The sequence below is a fragment of the Lithobates pipiens genome, unplaced genomic scaffold, assembly GCF_037356315.1.
Source record: "Lithobates pipiens isolate NorthernLeopardFrog02 unplaced genomic scaffold, aLitPip1_a1.2 Scaffold_77, whole genome shotgun sequence".
Taxonomy (NCBI): Eukaryota; Metazoa; Chordata; class Amphibia; order Anura; family Ranidae; genus Lithobates; species Lithobates pipiens.
Window position 1 is genome coordinate 694657 of NW_027507900.1, and position 22105 is coordinate 716761.

At 53.7% G+C, this 22105-nt stretch overlaps 4 protein-coding genes across 5 annotated transcripts; 3 read left to right on the forward strand and 1 right to left on the reverse strand.

Moving 5' to 3' along the window:
* Positions 1-582: 582 nt before the first annotated feature.
* On the reverse strand, positions 583-10661 carry LOC143959470 (uncharacterized). 2 transcript variants are annotated; one of them, XM_077468132.1, is made up of 3 exons: positions 10462-10661; positions 2019-3957; positions 583-1863 (listed from the first exon to the last, which is right to left on the reverse strand). In XM_077468132.1, the coding sequence occupies exons 1-2, from the start codon at positions 10505-10507 to the stop codon at positions 2063-2065; spliced, it is 1941 nt and encodes a 646-aa protein (XP_077324258.1). In that variant the 5' UTR covers positions 10508-10661; the 3' UTR covers positions 583-1863; positions 2019-2062. The 2 variants fall into 2 exon arrangements, with proteins under 2 accessions (XP_077324258.1, XP_077324257.1); XM_077468131.1 differs by having other exon boundaries at positions 583-3957.
* A 171-nt stretch (positions 10662-10832) lies between these two features.
* On the forward strand, positions 10833-13436 carry LOC143959473 (uncharacterized). The gene is made up of 2 exons (XM_077468136.1): positions 10833-10972; positions 11606-13436. Exons 1-2 carry the CDS (start codon positions 10936-10938, stop codon positions 13348-13350), a joined length of 1782 nt encoding a protein of 593 aa, XP_077324262.1. The 5' UTR covers positions 10833-10935; the 3' UTR covers positions 13351-13436.
* Positions 13437-15281: 1845 nt separating this feature from the next.
* Positions 15282-16759, forward strand: LOC143959481 (uncharacterized). Its single transcript, XM_077468153.1, has one exon. The coding sequence runs from the start codon at positions 15297-15299 to the stop codon at positions 16671-16673; it is 1377 nt and encodes a 458-aa protein (XP_077324279.1). The 5' UTR covers positions 15282-15296; the 3' UTR covers positions 16674-16759.
* Positions 16760-18604: 1845 nt separating this feature from the next.
* Positions 18605-20085, forward strand: LOC143959482 (uncharacterized). The gene has a single exon (XM_077468154.1). It carries the CDS (start codon positions 18620-18622, stop codon positions 19994-19996), a length of 1377 nt encoding a protein of 458 aa, XP_077324280.1. The 5' UTR covers positions 18605-18619; the 3' UTR covers positions 19997-20085.
* The last annotated feature ends 2020 nt before the right edge of the window (positions 20086-22105 follow it).

The window sequence follows — 22105 nt, forward strand, 5'->3', positions numbered from 1 at the left end:
TGGTATGTGAGGGAACCCTCTGGTGGGACTGGTAAGCGAGGGAACCCTCTGGTGGGACCGGTAAGCGAGGGAACCTTCTGGTGGGACCGGTAAGCGAGGGAACCTTCTGGTGGGACCGGTAAGCGAGGGAACCTTCTGGTGGGACCGGTAAGCGAGGGAACCTTCTGGTGGGACCGGTAAGCGAGGGAACCTTCTGGTGGGACTGGTAAGTGAGGGAACTTCTGGTGGGACTGGTAAGTGAGGGAACTTCTGGTGGGACTGGTAAGTGAGGGAACCTTCTGGTGGGACTGGTAAGCGAGGGAACCCCCTGGTGGGACTGGTAAGCGAGGGAACCTTCTGGTGGGACCGGTAAGCGAGGGAACCTTCTGGTGGGACCGGTAAGCGAGGGAACCCTCTGGTGGGACTGGTAAGCGAGGGAACTTCTGGTGGCACCAGACACTGGGATTGTAAATAAGGGAACCTCTCTGTGCCAGACATGGTAGGGAACTTTCAGATGCAACTAGTGAGGGAATTTTCTGGTCCTGGACAGTGTCTTGTGAGGGAACTTTCTTGTGCTGGAGATGTTGTGACTTGTGAAGAAAGCTCTCATGCTAGACACTGTGCCTTGAAACCTTCAGCGGGACACTATGTTGTTGATTTACTAAACCTGGATCAAAGAATCTGGTGCAGCTGTGCATGGCAGCCAATCAGATTTTTAACCTCATCTTGTTTTCTTAAGCTTTGACAATAAAACCTGAAAGGTGATTGGCTGCCATGTACAGCTGCACCAGATTCTGAGTGCTCCAGTTTTAGTAAATCTCCTCCAGTGTGACTTGTGAGGGAATCTTCTAATGCCAGACACGGTGGGACGTTTATTGTGACTTATTAGAGAGATGCCCCGTGTGTACATCTTCTCAGGAAGCTCAGTCTCATGTTGAGTTCACATTTGCAGAGGAGGACCTCAGTGGATTGGGCTCTCTGGTGTTGGATATGGTGGAAAGTATTAGAGAGATACCCCATGTGTACATCTTCTCAGGAAGCCCATCCTCATATTGGGTTCATATTTGAAGAGGAGGACCTCAGTGGATTGGGCTCTCTGGTGTTGGATATGGTAGAAAGTATTAGAGAGATGCCCCATCTGTACATCTTCTCAGGAAGCCCATCCTCATGTTGGGTTCACATTTGAAGAGGAGGACCTCAATGGATTGGGATCCCTGGTGTTGGATATGATGTGCCTTGTGAGGGAACCTTCTGGTGTTGGATATGGTGGAAGTTATTAGAGAGATACCCCATCTGTACATCTTCTCAGGAAGCTAAGTCTCATGTTGGGTTCACATTTGCAGAGGAGGACCTCAGTGGATTGGGCTCTCTGGTGTTGGATATGGTGGAAAGTATTAGAGAGATGCCCCATGTGTACATCTTCTCAGGAAGCTCAGTCTCATGTTGGGTTCACATTTGAAGAGGAGGACCTCAGTGGATTGGGCTCTCTGGTGTTGGATATGATGTGTCTTGTGAGGGAACCTTCTGGTGTTGGATATGGTGGAAGTTATTAGAGAGATGCCCCATCTGTACATCTTCTCAGGAAGCCCATCCTCATGTTGGGTTCACATTTGCAGAGGAGGACCTCAGTGGATTGGGCTCTCTGGTGTTGGATATGGTGGAAGTTATTAGAGAGATGCCCCGTGTGTACATCTTCTCAGGAAGCCCATCCTCATGTTGGGTTCACATTTGAAGAGGAGGACCTCAGTGGATTGGGATCCCTGGTGTTGGATATGATGTGGCTTGTGAGGGAACCTTCTGGTGTTGGATATGGAGAGATGCCCCCTGTGTACATCTTCTCAGGAAGCTCATCCTCATGTTGGGTTCACATTTGCAGAGGAGGACCTCAGTGGATTGGGCTCTCTGGTGTTGGATATGATGTGGCTTGTGAGGGAACCTTCTGGTGTTGGATATGGTGGAAAGTATTAGAGAGATGCCCCCTGTGTACATCTTCTCAGGAAGCTCAGTCTCATGTTGGGTTCACATTTGAAGAGGAAGACCTCAGTGGTGTCAGTCACGACTCTCCATTGGTGGATTTCTGTGGTCATTCACATTCAGAGAGCGAACCCTCGGAGTGGATCCTCTGATGTCGGGTTAGGTGGGATCGGTAGGTAAAGTGTTTGCCACACTCGGCACAAAGGAAAGGTTTTTCTCCGGTGTGGATCCTCTTGTGGATCATCAGGTAAGTATGTCGGCTGAAGGATTTGCTGCACTCGGGACAAGTGAAGGGTTTCTCCCCGGTGTGAATGCGTTGGTGGCGGAGGAGATCAGACTTCTTGCTGAAACGCTTCCCGCACTCTGAGCAGGCGAACGGCCGGCCTCCAGTGTGCGTTCTGCTGTGTGCCGCCAGGGCCGTCCTCTGGCTGAAGCACTTGCCGCACTCGGAGCAGACGAACGGTCGCTCTCCGGTGTGAACTCGTTGGTGGATACCGAGGTAGGTGTGGCGGCTGAAGCATTTTCCGCACTCTGAACAGGCAAAGGGTTTCTCCCCGGTGTGAATGCGCTGGTGGCGGACCAGGTCAGATTTGGTGATAAAGCATTTGCCGCATTCGGTGCAGACAAAGTGTTTCTCCTCGGTGTGGATGCGGAGGTGCTTACGCAGTTCGTATTTCAGCACAAAACTTTTGCCGCACTCTGAACAGGGATACGGCTTCACGCCAGTGTGAAGGGTCATGTGCTTGTTGAGATCTCTCTTCTGTGCGAAGCATTTCCCGCACTCAGTGCAAGCGAAGGGTTTTTCCCCGGTATGAATCCGGCGGTGGGAAATGAGCGTGGAGTACTGAGTGAAATATTTTCCGCACTCGGAACACGAGAAGGTTTTCTCCCCGGTGTGCACGCGCCGATGGATGACTAAGTGCGAATGGCGGCTGAATCGTTTCCCGCACTCGGAACATATGAAGGGTTTCTCTCCGGTGTGAATCTTCTCGTGCCGCGACACGTCCGACTTCTTGCGGAAACATTTGCCACATTCGTTGCAGGAGAAGGGCTTCTCCCCGGTGTGGACTCGGACGTGGCGCTGAAGCTGCATTTCCTGTGAGAAGACTTTCCCACACTCAGAGCAGGTGAAGGCTTTCACCGCCGTGTGGATCCTCTGATGGCGGCTCAGGTGCGAGTCGCGGCTGAAACATTTCCCACACTGCCGGCAGGAGAACGGCTTCTCGCCGCTGTGAATTTTTTCATGGCGCAGGACGTCGGATTTTTTGCTGAAACATTTTCCGCATTCGTAGCACATGAAGGGTTTCTCTCCGCTGTGAATTCTCTGGTGCCGGCTCAGGTCTGACTTACTGCTGAAGGTTTTCCCGCACATGGCGCATGAAAACTGCTTCCTGGGGAGGTGGCTGCGCTGGTGCTGGGCCAGTGCTAGTGGCATGGTGAAGCGTTTGTTGCACTTTGGACAGGGGTGGTTTCTCATTACCTCGGGGGGCTTCCCCCCTGGGTGGGGGTCTGTGTCGGTGAGATTCTCTTCCTCCTCTGACACAGATTCCTCCTTAATGATAACCGGAATGAAGTCCACAGCCGCCATGCTGACATTGTCCTCATTGGAGGGAATGTGTGACTCCGCCTTGCAGGACGGAGAAGGTTCAGAGTCTGTGTCACTGAGGCTATCCTCCCTGCTGGAAGCTGACTCCTCCTTTATAAGGGGCGGCTTCTTGTGATTGGTGGAAACATCAACATCTGCGCGCGTTGCGTTTCCTTGTCCATCAATGAAAGTCAATGCCAACTGCTTCTTATCATCGGGGGTGCAGCCATCAGCCGGTGTGCCCCCTTCTGGTGATGGCCACTCCTCTTTTATATCCGGATCACCTGGCGGATGCTCCTCAGACATGGCGAGATGATCGCTCCTCTCCTCCTTCATGCAGCCGGCGCTCGATCCTTCCCGTTTATAATCCATCACAAGAAACCTGGCGGCTGCGCTCCTCCTTCTACCCAGAGGGCAATCTGAAAATAGAGAGATGAAGGATGAGGGGCACAACCAGGAGAAGGAGAAGAGACACACAACCAGGAGGAGGGAGACATCCAGGAGGAGGAGAAGAGACACACCCAGGGAAGAGGGAGACATCCAGGAGGAGGAGAAGAGACACACCCAGGAGGAGAAGAGACACACCCAGGATGAGAAGAGACACACCCAGGATGAGAAGAGACACACCCAGGAGGAGGGACACACCCTGGAAGAGGAGGGGCACACCCAGGAGGAGAAGAGACACAACCAGGGGAAGGGACACACCCAGGAGGGGGAGAAGAGACACACCTGGAAGAAGGAAGGACACACCCAGGAGGAGGGGCACACCCATCCAGGGGAAGGGACACACCAAGGATGAGAAGAGACACACCCAGGGAGGAGGAGGAGGAGGAGGAGGAGGAGGGAGGGACACACCCTGGAAGAGGAGGAGGAGGAGAAGAGACACAACTAGGGGAAGGAGCACACCCAGGAGGAGGAGAAGAGACACACCTGGAAGAAGGAAGGACACACCCAGGAGGAGAAGAAGAGACACATCCACCCAGGAGAAGGAGGAGAAGAGACACAACCAGGGAAGAGGGAGACATCCAGGAGGAGGAGGAGGAGGAGAAGAGACACACCCAGGAGGTGAAGAGACACAACCAGGGGAAGGTACACACCCAGGAGGAGAAGAGACACACCCAGGAGGAGGGGCACACCCAGGAAGAGGAGGGATGGAGGGACACACCCTGGAAGAGGAGGGGCACACCCAGGAGGGGGAGGAGAAGAGACACAACCAGGGGAAAGGACACACCCAGGATGAGAAGAGACACACCCAGGAGGAGGAGGATGGAGGGACACACCCTGGAAGAGGAGGGGCACACCCAGGAGGAGAAGAGACACAACCAGGGAAGAGGGATACATCCAGGAGGAGGAGAAGAGACACACCCAGGAGGTGAAGAGACACAACCAGGAGGAGAAGAGACACACCCAGGAGGAGGGGCACACCCAGGAAGAGGAGGGATGGAGGGACACACCCTGGAAGAGGAGGGGCACACCCAGGAGGAGAAGAGACACAACCAGGGAAGAGGGATACATCCAGGAGGAGGAGAAGAGACACACCCAGGAGGTGAAGAGACACAACCAGGGGAAGGTACACACCCAGGAGGAGAAGAGACACACCCAGGAGGAGGGCACACACAGGAAGAGGAGGGATGGAGGGACACACCCTGGAAGAGGAGGGGCACACCCAGGAGGGGGAGGAGAAGAGACACAACCAGGGGAAGGGACACACCCAGGATGAGAAGAGACACACTCAGGAGGAGGGGCACACCCAGGAAGAGGAGGATGGAGGGACACACCCTGGAAGAGGAGGGGCACACCCAGGAGGAGGAGAAGAGAGACAACGAGGAGAAGAGAGACAACCAGGGGAAGGAACACACCCAGGAGGAGGAGGAGAGACACACCTGGAAGAAGGAAGGACACACCCAGGAGGAGAAGAGACACACCCAGGGAGGAGGAGGGAGGGACACACCCTGGAAGAGGAGGAGGAGAAGAGACACAACCAGGGGAAGGAGCACACCCAGGAGGAGGAAAAGAGACACACCTGGAAGAAGGAAGGACACACCCAGGAGGAGAAGAAGAGACACATCAACCCAGGAGAAGGAAGGGCACACCCAGGAGAAGGAGAATAAGAGACACACCCAGGAGAAGGACACGCCCAGGAGAAGGAGAAGAGACACGCCCAGGAGAAGGAGAAGAGACACATCCAGGAGGAGAAGGAGAAGAGACACATCCAGGAGGAGAAGGAGAAGAGACACGCCCAGGAGGAGAAGGAGAAGAGACACGCCCAGGAGGAGAAGGAGAAGAGACACGCCCAGGAGGAGAAGGAGAAGAGACACGCCCAGGAGGAGAAGGAGAAGAGACACGCCCAGGAGGAGAAGGAGAAGAGACACGCCCAGGAGGAGAAGGAGAAGAGACACGCCCAGGAGGAGAAGGAGAAGAGACACGCCCAGGGGAAGGAGCACACCCAGGAGGAGGAGAAGGGACACAACCAGGGGAAGGGACACACACAGGAAGAGGAGAAGGAGAAGAGACACACCCAGGAGGAGAAGAGACACACCCAGGGGAAAAAACACACCCAGGGGAAGGGACACAACCAGGGGAAGGGACACAACCAGGGGAAGGGACACAACCAGGAGGAGGAGAATAGACACACCCAGGAAGAGATGGAGAAGAGACACACCCAGGAGAAGGAGAAGAGACACACACAGGAAGAGATGGAGAAGAGACACACCCAGGAGAAGGACACGCCCAGGAGAAGGAGAAGAGACACACACAGGAAGAGAAGGAGAGGAGACACACCCAGGGAGGAGGAGAAGAAACACACCCAGGAGGAGGAGAAGAGACACACCCAGGAGGAGGAGAAGAGACACACCCAGGAGGAGGAGAAGAGACACACCCAGGAGGAGGAGAAGAGACACACCCAGGAGGAGGAGAAGAGACACACCCAGGAGGAGGAGAAGAGACACACCCAGGAGTAGGAAGTACACATCCAGGAGCAGGAGGAGAAGAGACACACCCAGGAAGAGGAGAAGAGACACACCCAGGAAGAGAAGAAGAGACACACCCAGGAAGAGAAGAGACACACCCAGGAAGAGAAGAGACACACCCAGGAAGAGGAGAAGAGACACACCCAGGAAGAGGATAAGAGACACAACCAGGAAGAGGATAAGAGACACAACCAGGAAGAGGAGAAGAGACACACCCAGGAAGAGGAGAAGAGACACACCCAGGAGGAGAAGGAGAAGAGACACACCAAGGAGAAGAGACACACCCAGGATAAGAAGGAGAAGAGACACGCCCAGGAGGAGAAGGAGCACACCCAGGAGAAGGAGGAGAAGAGACACGCCCAGGAGGAGAAGAGACACGCCCAGGAGAAGGAGAAGAGACACGCCCAGGAGAAGGAGAAGAGACACGCCCAGGAGAAGGAGAAGAGACACGCCCAGGAGAAGGAGAAGAGACACGCCCAGGAAGAGGAGAAGAGACACGCCCAGGAAGAGGAGAAGATACACACCCAGGAAGAGGATAAGAGACACAACCAGGAAGAGGAGAAGAGACACACCCAGGAGGAGAAGGAGAAGAGACACACCCAGGAGAAGAGACACACCCAGGATAAGAAGGAGAAGAGACACGCCCAGGAGGAGAAGGAGCAGACCCAGGAGAAGGAGAAGAGACACACCCAGGAGAAGGAGAAGAGACACACCCAGGAGAAGGAAGGACACATCCAGGAGGAGAAGAGACACACCCAAGAGAAGGAAGTACACATCCAGGAGGAGGAGAAGAGCCACACCCAGGACGAGAAGGAGAAGAGCCACACCCAGGACGAGGAGGAGAAGAGCCACACCCAGGACGAGGAGGAGAAGAGCCACACCCAGGACGAGGAGGAGAAGAGCCACACCCAGGACGAGGAGGAGAAGAGCCACGCCCAGGAGAAGAGCCACGCCCAGGAGAAGAGACACGCCCAGGAGAAGAGACACGCCCAGGAGAAGAGACACGCCCAGGAGAAGAGAAGGAGAAAGAGACACACCCAGAAGGAGAAGAGACACACCCAGGAGAAGGAGAAGAGACACACCCAGGAGAAGGAGAAGAGACACACCCAGGAGAAGGAAGGACACATCCAGGAGGAGAAGAAGAGACACACCCAGGAGAAGGAAGTACACATCCAGGAGGAGGAGGAGAAGAGCCACACCCAGGAGGAGAAGGAGAAGAGCCACACCCAGGAAGAGGAGAAGAAGAGACACACCCAGGAGGAGAAGGAAAAGAGCCACACCCAGGAAGAGGAGAAGGGGAAGAGACACACCCAGGAGAAGGAAGGACACATCCAGGAGGAGGAGAAGAGACACACCCAGGAGAAGGAAGTACACATCCAGGAGAAGGAAGTACACATCCAGGAGAAGAAGAGCCACACCCAGGAGGAGAAGGAGAAGAGCCACACCCAGGAAGAGGAGACGAAGAGACACGCCCAGGAGGAGAAGGAAAAGAGACACACCCAGGAGGAGAAGGAAAAGAGACACACCCAGGAGGAGGAGAAGGGGAAGAGACACACCCAGGAGAAGGAAGGACACATCCAGGAGGAGGAGAAGAGACACACCCAGGAGAAGGAAGTACACACCCAGGAGGAGGAGGAGAAGAGCCACACCCAGGAGGAGAAGGAGAAGAGCCACACACAGGAAGAGGAGAAGAAGAGACACACCCAGGAGGAGAAGGAAAAGAGACACACCCAGGAGGAGAAGGAAAAGAGACACACCCAGGAGGAGAAGGAGAAGAGCCACACCCAGGAAGAGGAGAAGGGGAAGAGACACACCCAGGAGAAGGAAGGACACATCCAGGAGGAGGAGAAGAGACACACCCAGGAGAAGGAAGTACACACCCAGGAGGAGGAGGAGAAGGAGAAGAGCCACACTCAGAAAGAGGAGAAGAGACACACCCAGGAAGAGGAGAAGAAGAGACACACCCAGGAAGAGGAGAAGAAGAGACACACCCAGGAGGAGGAGAAGAAGAGACACACCCAGGAGGAGGAGAAGAAGAGACACACCCAGGAGGAGGAGAAGAAGAGACACACCCAGGAGGAGGAGAAGAAGAGACACACCCAGGAGGAGGAGAAGAAGAGACACACCCAGGAGGAGAAGGAGAAGAGACACACCTAGGAGAAGAAGGAGAAGAGCCACACCCAGGAGGAGGAGGAGGAGAAGAGCCACACCCAGGAAGAGGAGAAGAGCCACACCCAGGAAGAGGAGAATAAGAGACACACCCAGGAAGAGGAGAATAAGAGACACACCCAGGAGGAGAAGGAGAAGAGACACACCCAGAATGGAGGAGGAGGAGAAGAGCCACACCCAGGAAGAGGAGAAGAGCCACACCCAGGAAGAGAAGAGCCACACCCAGGAAGAGGAGAAGAGACACACCCAGGAGGAGGAGAAGGAGAAGAGACACACCCAGGAGGAGAAAGAGAAGAGACACACCCAGGAGAAGGAGAAGAGACACACCCAGGAGAAGGAGAAGAGACACACCCAGGAGGAGAAGAGACATGCCCAGGGGGAGAAGGAGAAGAGACACGCCCAGGAGGAGAGACACTTAAATCACTGGCTTGGGGGAGGCGGATCTCATTGCCTCCTCCAATGGATACCCAGTCAGGGACTCAAAGCATCAGCAGGAGGAGTTCCTGTCCCATCCTGGAAGTCCAACCTGGATGGTTCACACAGCCAACTCATTTAAAGAGCCACAACTCCCCCACCCCCTTCATCAGGGCCCAAAATAGAAACACAACTTTAAAGTGGACTCAATCATCATCATCACCAAAGAGCAAAGTCATTATTAATGACATCACACAGAGGAGGGGCATCATTACTGACATCATCACACAGGGGATAGGCATCATTACTGACATCATCACACAGGGGATAGGCATCATTACTGACATCATCACACAGGGGAGGGGCATCATTACTGACATCATCGCAAAGGGGAGGGTTAATCAATGACATCACCACACAGGGGAGGGGCATCATTACTGACATCACACAGGGGAGGGGCATCATTACTGACATCATCACGCAGGGGAGGGTTTATCAATGACATCACACAGGGGAGGGGGCATCATTACTGACATCACACAGGGGAGGGGCATCATTACTGACATCACACAGGGGAGGGGCATCATTACTGACATCACACAGGGGAGGGGCATCATTACTGACTGGGAAGGGTAGGTAGGGGCATTAGGTAGCTAGGAAGGAAGCACAGGTAGGTAGGGGGAAGGGTAGGAAGGTAGGTGGGTGAAGGAGGGAGGGAAGGGTAGGTAGGTGGGGGAGGGGGGAAGGCAGGTGGGGTAGAGGGGAAGGGTAGGTAGGTGGCGGGAAGGGCAGTACGGTAGGTAGGTGGCGGGAAGGGTATAAAGGTAGGTTGGGGGGGGAAGTGTAGGAAGGTAGGTGGGTGAAGGAGGGAGGGAAGGGTAGGTAGGTGGGGGAGGGGGGAAGGCAGGTGGGGTAGAGGGGAAGGGTAGGTAGGTGGCGGGAAGGGCAGTACGGTAGGTAGGTGGCGGGAAGGGTATAAAGGTAGGTTGGGGGGGGAAGTGTAGGAAGGTAGGTGGGTGAAGGAGGGAGGGAAGGGTAGGTAGGTGGGGGAGGGGGGAAGGCAGGTGGGGTAGAGGGGAAGGGTAGGTAGGTGGCGGGAAGGGCAGTACGGTAGGTAGGTGGCGGGAAGGGTATAAAGGTAGGTTGGGGGGGGAAGTGTAGGAAGGTAGGTGGGAGAAGGTAAGATGGGGGGTAGGAGGGTAAGTGGTGGGAGGGATGAAGGGTAGGTGGGTTGAATGGGGGGAGGGTAGGTAACACACTCCCAGGCTTTGCTGTGGTAGAAGTGTCTCCCGCAGGGGATGATGGGAGCACAAAGCCCCGCCCACTACTTCCCCCTGACAGTCTTTATTTCAGGCACTGTGAGTCTCTCACCCTCTCCGCAGCCGCCATCTTCCTCCGCCCCGGAAGTTCTCACCATTACTTCTGATCTCCGCCTCCTGACCCCACTTCCTGTTTGCGTTCCATATTAGAACGTCATTTCCGTACAGATAATGTGGGCGGGGTTACTTCCGGCAGATTGGGAGATGTGAACGTCACGTGACATCTGGCGGTGACAGCGGAGAATAGTAATACATCAATTTACAGCGACACCCAGCGGTCCTTTATAATAATGATGAGCCGCCCCTTCTGGTCATAGCGGAGAGCTGCGCCCACTGATCACATTCCACAAATGACTCCAAATCTCCGCCCTATCACCCGGGGGAGGGGCCTGGCTTCTGCTCAGGTCATGTGACATGGGCGTGTCTACCATCACTCCATCCGTACTAGAGGCAGAAGTGTCCGCCCATCAATGTCTTCACTTCCGGTCTACAACAAGATGGCGGCAGATGACTGACGGGAAGAGGAATGGAGGAAAAGAACGGCTGGTTCGGGGTTTTCCCGGGTAAGAGATCCACCGGAACCCCAACACGTGTGACGTCACACATCCTCACCTGATTGGTGATCGCATTGCACTGCCCCTCACCCTCCTGACCCCTCCCCCTCACACACCTGATAGCTATAGAACACCTGACCCCTCCCCCTCACACATCTGATAGATATAGAACACCTGACCCCTCACACATCTGACCCCCTCCCCCTCACACACCTGACCCCTCCCCCTCACACACCTGGTTGATATTCAAACCTCCCCACCGTCCTTTACCATCACCTCCCCACCGGTCCTTCACCGTCGCCTCCACACAGCCCTTCACCGTCTCCTCCCCACCGGGCCTTCACCAACGCCTCCCCACCAGCGACCGTCCTTCCCCATCGCCTCCTCACTACCTTATCACTCCTCTTCCTCCTGACCTGTCCCATCATAAACCGACCTTCACCATCACCTCCTCACTACCTTATCCTCCTCAACCATGTTGGCCAACAACCTTCACTGTCACATGCTCCCTACTTTATCCTTTTTTCTTTTGCCTCCTGTGCACAGACAGAACCATCCCCACCAAACTCTTTGATTATGTTTATTCTTCATATCAATCCTGAGGTGAACATCATCCAGCTGTTGTGTGTTTTTCTCTTACAGGCGGAATGGCAATGGCAGACCTCTTTGGCCCACTGACCACCCCAATTTCTGCCGTGGATTTCAGGGACAAAATAAAGATCACAATAAAAAGCAACGCAGGAGTCAAATGCCTAAAAGTATCAAAACCATGTGACCCCCTGGCCATTTCCCATGCCATAGACCCAGACCCCAAATCATGTGATGCCCTGAAGACTTCACTGCCCAGCCCACCCACAGGCTTGGAAGGCTCTATGGTAGGATCTCAGCCGTATCTGAAGATGTCCCCATCCAGCTTGTCTGAAAAACGAGAAAGTAATAAGACAGAAGAGCGAAATCCTGCTAATATGAAGGGGGGAGGACTTTCATGTAGAGGAGCAAGGTGTTCCTCCACAAATAATAAACTATGTGCAGCTGCTGGCGGGTCACACCACATCGACACTCATCATAACGAGGAGTCAGGAAAAGGGGCATGCAGCACGGTAACGGACAAGACACAAAGTAACTACAGAGAAGAATGTCTCCAGAGTACTAAAGATGAAAGGTCTCTTCAAATTAAGGAAGAACCCCTCTCAGAAGAAGAGGGACCTTCCGATCACATGTCTCGTAATATTAAGAAGGAACCTGTTTCCGATGTAGAAGATAATCTGGCAGACAGAGACAAATCTTTCTCTATTAAAGAGGAGCCGTTCTCTGATAAAGAAGAAGAAGATCCTAAAAACATAGATGAGACACAGATTATCCCAATTAAGATAAAAGAGGAGCCCACATCGAGCGAGGAGGAATCGGATGTAGAGGAAGAATCCTCCTCGCACCAAGATGGAGGTCCCTCAACCAGCAGCAGAGGAACACAAACCATATGGTCATGGGCTATGAGGAAGGACAGAATCCTGCCACGTACCTTGCCCCTGGTGATCCGTAACCCACTGCTTACAAACAGGAGGATGGCCCTGCCTAAGGAAACCAAGACCGGCTTGCTAAAGAAACTGATGGAACTCGGCACACCTGCAAATGATAACGCACAGGAAATGCGGACTTTAACCTGCACACCAGTGAAAATGTACAAATGTTCCAAGTGTGGGCGCTATTTCACCAGCAGACTGCGTCTCAAGAGACATTACCTGGCTCACAAGAAGTACAAAGTGGCCTGTCCGGACTGCGGTAGGCTCTTTGCGTGTAAAGCCACCGTCCTTCGACATCAGGTGGTTCACTCCAACCAAAAGCCATTTCCTTGCTCCTTCTGTGAAAAGAGCTTTTCCACCGACAAAGGCTGTGAGATCCACGAAAGACGACACACCGGCGATAAACCCTTCATATGTTCTGAATGCGGAAAAAACTTTTTATTCAAGGCACAGCTGGAAACTCACCAAATGATCCACACCGGGGAGCGATATTCGTGCCACGAGTGCGGCAGATGTTACCGGACCAAACCTGGCCTGGTCCTACACATGAGGATCCACCAAGGAGACGTCCCTTACTTCTGTCCTGAGTGTGGAAAGGGCTTCGTCCAGAAAAGCAACCTGAAGAACCATCTTCACACCCACAGCAAGGAGAAGCCCTTCACCTGCCTGGAATGTGGCAAAGCTTTCCGCCAAAAGTACAATCTCAAGCAGCACATGAGCGTCCACGTCGCCAAGGAGCGCGAGAAATATTCCTGTCCCGAGTGTGGGAAAAGCTATAAGCGTAAAGCAGATTACAGGTGGCATATGCTGATCCACCTTGGAGAAAAGCCACCAAATGTCACCAAAATTGGACCATCTGGACTTTGACCCAAACAAGCTGGATGTTTTCCTTCAACACTTTATCTCACACACAAAACCTGATGATATTCCCAATAAATGTACTGTCTACCTTTTATAGTTTGTGTCTGTAAATCTGTAACAGGTCTATGCATTGTGGTGGTGAAGGAGGCTGACCACCAGTGGGATCCTTCCCTTTATCCTTCCATTGTGGCGATGGAGGCTGGCCACCAGTGGGATCCTTCCCTTTATCCTTCCATTGTGATGGTGGAGGCTGGCCACTAGTGGGATCCTTCCCTTTATCCTTCCATTGTGGTGATGGAGGCTGACCACCAGTGGGATCCTTCACCTTTATCCTTCCATTGTGGCGATGGAGGCTGGCCACCAGTGGGATCCTTCCATTGTGGTGATGGAGGCTGGCCACCAGTGGGATCCTTCCCTTTATCCTTCCATTGTGATGGTGGAGGCTGGCCACCAGTGGGATCCTTCCCTTTATCCTTCCATTGTGGCGATGGAGGCTGGCCACCAGTGGGATCCTTCCATTGTGGCGAAGGAGGCTGGCCACCAGTGGGATCCTTCCATTGTGGCGATGGAGGCTGGCCACCAGTGGGATCCTTCCCTTTATCCTTCCATTGTGATGATGGAGGCTGGCCACCAGTGGAATACTTCCCTTTATCCTTCCATTGTGGCGATGGAGGCTGGCCACCAGTGGGATCCTTCCCTTTATCCTTCCATTGTGGCGATGGAGGCTGGCCACCAGTGGGATCCTTCCCTTTATCCTTCCATTGTGGCGATGGAGGCTGGCCACCAGTGGGATCCTTCCCTTTATCCTTCCATTGTGGCGATGAAGGCTGGCCACCAGTGGGATCCTTCCCTTTATCCTTCCATTGTGGTGATGGAGGCTGGCCACCAGTGGGATCCTTCCATTGTGGCGATGGAGGCTGGCCACCAGTGGGATCCTTCCCTTTATCCTTCCATTGTGATGATGGAGGCTGGCCACTAGTGGGATCCTTCCCTTTATCCTTCCATTGTGGTGATGGAGGCTGGCCACCAGTGGGATCCTTCCATTGTGGCGAAAGAGGCTGGCCACCAGTGGGATCCTTCCCTTTTATCCTTCCATTGTGGCGATGGAGGCTGGCCACCAGTGGGATCCTTCCATTGTGGCGAAGGAGGCTGGCCACCAGTGGGATCCTTCCATTGTGGCGATGGAGGCTGGCCACCAGTGGGATCCTTCCATTGTGGCGAAGGAGGCTGGCCACCAGTGGGATCCTTCCATTGTGGCGAAGGAGGCTGGCCACCAGTGGGATCCTTCCATTGTGGCGAAGGAGGCTGGCCACCAGTGGGATCCTTCCATTGTGGCGAAGGAGGCTGGCCACCAGTGGGATCCTTCCATTGTGGCGAAGGAGGCTGGCCACCAGTGGGATCCTTCCATTGTGGCGATGGAGGCTGGCCACCAGTGGGATCCTTCCCTTTATCCTTCCATTGTGGCGATGGAGGCTGGCCACCAGTGGGATCCTTCCCTTTATCCTTCCATTGTGGCGATGGAGGCTGGCCACCAGTGGGATCCTTCCCTTTATCCTTCCATTGTGGCGATGGAGGCTGGCCACCAGTGGGATCCTTCCCTTTATCCTCCCATTGTGGCGATGGAGGCTGGCCACCAGTGGGATCCTTCCCTTTATCCTCCCATTGTGGCGATGGAGGCTGGCCACCAGTGGGATCCTTCCCTTTATCCTTCCATTGTGGCGATGGAGGCTGACCACCAGTGGGATCTTTCCATTGTGGCGATGGAGGCTGGCCACCAGTGGAATACTTCCCTTTATCCTTCCATTGTGGTGATGGAGGCTGGCCACCAGTGGGATCCTTCCATTGTGGCGATGGAGGCTGGCCACCAGTGGGATCCTTCCCTTTATCCTTCCATTGTGATGATGGAGGCTGGCCACTAGTGGGATCCTTCCCTTTATCCTTCCATTGTGGTGATGGAGGCTGGCCACCAGTGGGATCCTTCCATTGTGGTGATGGAGGCTGGCCACCAGTGGGATCCTTCCCTTTATCCTTTATGCAGCACGGTAACGGACAAGACACAAAGTAACTACAGAGAAGAATGTCTCCAGAGTACTAAAGATGAAAGGTCTCTTCAAATTAAGGAAGAACCCCTCTCAGAAGAAGAGGGACCTTCCGATCACATGTCTCGTAATATTAAGAAGGAACCTGTTTCCGATGTAGAAGATAATCTGGCAGACAGAGACAAATCTTTCTCTATTAAAGAGGAGCCGTTCTCTGATAAAGAAGAAGAAGATCCTAAAAACATAGATGAGACACAGATTATCCCAATTAAGATAAAAGAGGAGCCCACGTCTAGCGAGGTGGAATCGGATGTAGAGGAAGAATCCTCCTCACACCAAGATGGAGGTCCCTCAACCAGCAGCAGAGGAACACAAACCATATGGTCATGGGCTATGAGGAAGGACAGAATCCTGCCACGTACCTTGCCCCTGGTGATCCGTAACCCACTGCTTACAAACAGGAGGATGGCCCTGCCTAAGGAAACCAAGACCGGCTTGCTAAAGAAACTGATGGAACTCGGCACACCTGCAAATGATAACGCACAGGAAATGCGGACTTTAACCTGCACACCAGTGAAAATGTACAAATGTTCCAAGTGTGGGCGCTATTTCACCAGCAGACTGTGTCTCAAGAGACATTACCTGGCTCACAAGAAGTACAAAGTGGCCTGTCCGGACTGCGGTAGGCTCTTTGCGTGTAAAGCAACCGTCCTTCGACATCAGGTGGTTCACTCCAACCAAAAGCCATTTCCTTGCTCCTTCTGTGAAAAGAGCTTTTCCACCGACAAAGGCTGTGAGATCCACGAAAGACGACACACCGGCGATAAACCCTTCATATGTTCTGAATGCGGAAAAAACTTTTTATTCAAGGCACAGCTGGAAACTCACCAAATGATCCACACCGGGGAGCGATATTCGTGCCACGAGTGCGGCAGATGTTACCGGACCAAACCTGGCCTGGTCCTACACATGAGGATCCACCAAGGAGACGTCCCTTACTTCTGTCCTGAGTGTGGAAAGGGCTTCGTCCAGAAAAGCAACCTGAAGAACCATCTTCACACCCACAGCAAGGAGAAGCCCTTCACCTGCCTGGAATGTGGCAAAGCTTTCCGCCAAAAGTACAATCTCAAGCAGCACATGAGCGTCCACGTCGCCAAGGAGCGCGAGAAATATTCCTGTCCCGAGTGTGGGAAAAGCTATAAGCGTAAAGCAGATTACAGGTGGCATATGCTGATCCACCTTGGAGAAAAGCCACCAAATGTCACCAAAATTGGACCATCTGGACTTTGACCCAAACAAGCTGGATGTTTTCCTTCAACACTTTATCTCACACACAAAACCTGATGATATTCCCAATAAATGTACTGTCTACCTTTTATAGTTTGTGTCTGTAAATCTGTAACAGGTCTATGCATTGTGGTGGTGAAGGAGGCTGACCACCAGTGGGATCCTTCCCTTTATCCTTCCATTGTGGCGATGGAGGCTGGCCACCAGTGGGATCCTTCCCTTTATCCTTCCATTGTGATGGTGGAGGCTGGCCACTAGTGGGATCCTTCCCTTTATCCTTCCATTGTGGTGATGGAGGCTGACCACCAGTGGGATCCTTCACCTTTATCCTTCCATTGTGGCGATGGAGGCTGGCCACCAGTGGGATCCTTCCATTGTGGTGATGGAGGCTGGCCACCAGTGGGATCCTTCCCTTTATCCTTCCATTGTGATGGTGGAGGCTGGCCACCAGTGGGATCCTTCCCTTTATCCTTCCATTGTGGCGATGGAGGCTGGCCACCAGTGGGATCCTTCCATTGTGGCGAAGGAGGCTGGCCACCAGTGGGATCCTTCCATTGTGGCGATGGAGGCTGGCCACCAGTGGGATCCTTCCCTTTATCCTTCCATTGTGATGATGGAGGCTGGCCACCAGTGGAATACTTCCCTTTATCCTTCCATTGTGGCGATGGAGGCTGGCCACCAGTGGGATCCTTCCCTTTATCCTTCCATTGTGGCGATGGAGGCTGGCCACCAGTGGGATCCTTCCCTTTATCCTTCCATTGTGGCGATGGAGGCTGGCCACCAGTGGGATCCTTCCCTTTATCCTTCCATTGTGGCGATGAAGGCTGGCCACCAGTGGGATCCTTCCCTTTATCCTTCCATTGTGGTGATGGAGGCTGGCCACCAGTGGGATCCTTCCATTGTGGCGATGGAGGCTGGCCACCAGTGGGATCCTTCCCTTTATCCTTCCATTGTGATGATGGAGGCTGGCCACTAGTGGGATCCTTCCCTTTATCCTTCCATTGTGGTGATGGAGGCTGGCCACCAGTGGGATCCTTCCATTGTGGCGAAAGAGGCTGGCCACCAGTGGGATCCTTCCCTTTTATCCTTCCATTGTGGCGATGGAGGCTGGCCACCAGTGGGATCCTTCCATTGTGGCGAAGGAGGCTGGCCACCAGTGGGATCCTTCCATTGTGGCGATGGAGGCTGGCCACCAGTGGGATCCTTCCATTGTGGCGAAGGAGGCTGGCCACCAGTGGGATCCTTCCATTGTGGCGAAGGAGGCTGGCCACCAGTGGGATCCTTCCATTGTGGCGAAGGAGGCTGGCCACCAGTGGGATCCTTCCATTGTGGCGAAGGAGGCTGGCCACCAGTGGGATCCTTCCATTGTGGCGAAGGAGGCTGGCCACCAGTGGGATCCTTCCATTGTGGCGATGGAGGCTGGCCACCAGTGGGATCCTTCCCTTTATCCTTCCATTGTGGCGATGGAGGCTGGCCACCAGTGGGATCCTTCCCTTTATCCTTCCATTGTGGCGATGGAGGCTGGCCACCAGTGGGATCCTTCCCTTTATCCTTCCATTGTGGCGATGGAGGCTGGCCACCAGTGGGATCCTTCCCTTTATCCTCCCATTGTGGCGATGGAGGCTGGCCACCAGTGGGATCCTTCCCTTTATCCTCCCATTGTGGCGATGGAGGCTGGCCACCAGTGGGATCCTTCCCTTTATCCTTCCATTGTGGCGATGGAGGCTGACCACCAGTGGGATCTTTCCATTGTGGCGATGGAGGCTGGCCACCAGTGGAATACTTCCCTTTATCCTTCCATTGTGGTGATGGAGGCTGGCCACCAGTGGGATCCTTCCATTGTGGCGATGGAGGCTGGCCACCAGTGGGATCCTTCCCTTTATCCTTCCATTGTGATGATGGAGGCTGGCCACTAGTGGGATCCTTCCCTTTATCCTTCCATTGTGGTGATGGAGGCTGGCCACCAGTGGGATCCTTCCATTGTGGTGATGGAGGCTGGCCACCAGTGGGATCCTTCCCTTTATCCTTTATGCAGCACGGTAACGGACAAGACACAAAGTAACTACAGAGAAGAATGTCTCCAGAGTACTAAAGATGAAAGGTCTCTTCAAATTAAGGAAGAACCCCTCTCAGAAGAAGAGGGACCTTCCGATCACATGTCTCGTAATATTAAGAAGGAACCTGTTTCCGATGTAGAAGATAATCTGGCAGACAGAGACAAATCTTTCTCTATTAAAGAGGAGCCGTTCTCTGATAAAGAAGAAGAAGATCCTAAAAACATAGATGAGACACAGATTATCCCAATTAAGATAAAAGAGGAGCCCACGTCTAGCGAGGTGGAATCGGATGTAGAGGAAGAATCCTCCTCACACCAAGATGGAGGTCCCTCAACCAGCAGCAGAGGAACACAAACCATATGGTCATGGGCTATGAGGAAGGACAGAATCCTGCCACGTACCTTGCCCCTGGTGATCCGTAACCCACTGCTTACAAACAGGAGGATGGCCCTGCCTAAGGAAACCAAGACCGGCTTGCTAAAGAAACTGATGGAACTCGGCACACCTGCAAATGATAACGCACAGGAAATGCGGACTTTAACCTGCACACCAGTGAAAATGTACAAATGTTCCAAGTGTGGGCGCTATTTCACCAGCAGACTGTGTCTCAAGAGACATTACCTGGCTCACAAGAAGTACAAAGTGGCCTGTCCGGACTGCGGTAGGCTCTTTGCGTGTAAAGCAACCGTCCTTCGACATCAGGTGGTTCACTCCAACCAAAAGCCATTTCCTTGCTCCTTCTGTGAAAAGAGCTTTTCCACCGACAAAGGCTGTGAGATCCACGAAAGACGACACACCGGCGATAAACCCTTCATATGTTCTGAATGCGGAAAAAACTTTTTATTCAAGGCACAGCTGGAAACTCACCAAATGATCCACACCGGGGAGCGATATTCGTGCCACGAGTGCGGCAGATGTTACCGGACCAAACCTGGCCTGGTCCTACACATGAGGATCCACCAAGGAGACGTCCCTTACTTCTGTCCTGAGTGTGGAAAGGGCTTCGTCCAGAAAAGCAACCTGAAGAACCATCTTCACACCCACAGCAAGGAGAAGCCCTTCACCTGCCTGGAATGTGGCAAAGCTTTCCGCCAAAAGTACAATCTCAAGCAGCACATGAGCGTCCACGTCGCCAAGGAGCGCGAGAAATATTCCTGTCCCGAGTGTGGGAAAAGCTATAAGCGTAAAGCAGATTACAGGTGGCATATGCTGATCCACCTTGGAGAAAAGCCACCAAATGTCACCAAAATTGGACCATCTGGACTTTGACCCAAACAAGCTGGATGTTTTCCTTCAACACTTTAATATCTCACACACAAAATCTGATGATATTCCCAATAAATGTACTGTCTACCTTTTATAGTTTGTGTCTGTAAATCTGTAACAGGTCTATGCATTGTGGTGGTGAAGGAGGCTGACCACCAGTGGGATCCTTCCCTTTATCCTTCCATTGTGGCGATGGAGGCTGGCCACCAGTGGGATCCTTCCCTTTATCCTTCCATTGTGATGGTGGAGGCTGGCCACTAGTGGGATCCTTCCCTTTATCCTTCCATTGTGGTGATGGAGGCTGACCACCAGTGGGATCCTTCCCTTTATCCTTCCATTGTGGCGATGGAGGCTGGCCACCAGTGGGATCCTTCCATTGTGGTGATGGAGGCTGGCCACCAGTGGGATCCTTCCCTTTATCCTTCCATTGTGATGGTGGAGGCTGGCCACCAGTGGGATCCTTCCCTTTATCCTTCCATTGTGGCGATGGAGGCTGGCCACCAGTGGGATCCTTCCATTGTGGCGAAGGAGGCTGGCCACCAGTGGGATCCTTCCATTGTGGCGATGGAGGCTGGCCACCAGTGGGATCCTTCCCTTTATCCTTCCATTGTGATGATGGAGGCTGGCCACCAGTGGAATACTTCCCTTTATCCTTCCATTGTGGCGATGGAGGCTGGCCACCAGTGGGATCCTTCCCTTTATGCTTCCATTGTGGCGATGGAGGCTGGCCACCAGTGGGATCCTTCCCTTTATCCTTCCATTGTGGCGATGGAGGCTGGCCACCAGTGGGATCCTTCCCTTTATCCTTCCATTGTGGCGATGAAGGCTGGCCACCAGTGGGATCCTTCCCTTTATCCTTCCATTGTGGTGATGGAGGCTGGCCACCAGTGGGATCCTTCCATTGTGGCGATGGAGGCTGGCCACCAGTGGGATCCTTCCCTTTATCCTTCCATTGTGATGATGGAGGCTGGCCACTAGTGGGATCCTTCCCTTTATCCTTCCATTGTGGTGATGGAGGCTGGCCACCAGTGGGATCCTTCCATTGTGGCGAAAGAGGCTGGCCACCAGTGGGATCCTTCCCTTTTATCCTTCCATTGTGGCGATGGAGGCTGGCCACCAGTGGGATCCTTCCCTTTATCCTTCCATTGTGGCGATGGAGGCTGGCCACCAGTGGGATCCTTCCTTTTATCCTTCCATTGTGGCGATGGAGGCTGGCCACCAGTGGGATCTTTCCATTGTGGCAATGGAGGCTGGCCACCAGTGGGATCCTTCCCTTTATCCTTCCATTGTGATGATGGAGGCTGGCCACCAGTGGGATCCTTCCATTGTGGCGAAGGAGGCTGGCCACCAGTGGGATCCTTCCATTGTGGCGATGGAGGCTGGCCACCAGTGGGATCCTTCCATTGTGGCGAAGGAGGCTGGCCACCAGTGGGATCCTTCCATTGTGGCGAAGGAGGCTGGCCACCAGTGGGATCCTTCCATTGTGGCGAAGGAGGCTGGCCACCAGTGGGATCCTTCCATTGTGGCGAAGGAGGCTGGCCACCAGTGGGATCCTTCCATTGTGGCGAAGGAGGCTGGCCACCAGTGGGATCCTTCCATTGTGGCGATGGAGGCTGGCCACCAGTGGGATCCTTCCCTTTATCCTTCCATTGTGGCGATGGAGGCTGGCCACCAGTGGGATCCTTCCCTTTATCCTTCCATTGTGGCGATGGAGGCTGGCCACCAGTGGGATCCTTCCCTTTATCCTTCCATTGTGGCGATGGAGGCTGGCCACCAGTGGGATCCTTCCCTTTATCCTCCCATTGTGGCGATGGAGGCTGGCCACCAGTGGGATCCTTCCCTTTATCCTCCCATTGTGGCGATGGAGGCTGGCCACCAGTGGGATCCTTCCTTTTATCCTTCCATTGTGGCGATGGAGGCTGGCCACCAGTGGGATCTTTCCATTGTGGCGATGGAGGCTGGCCACCAGTGGAATACTTCCCTTTATCCTTCCATTGTGGTGATGGAGGCTGGCCACCAGTGGGATCCTTCCATTGTGGCGATGGAGGCTGGCCACCAGTGGGATCCTTCCCTTTATCCTTCCATTGTGATGATGGAGGCTGGCCACTAGTG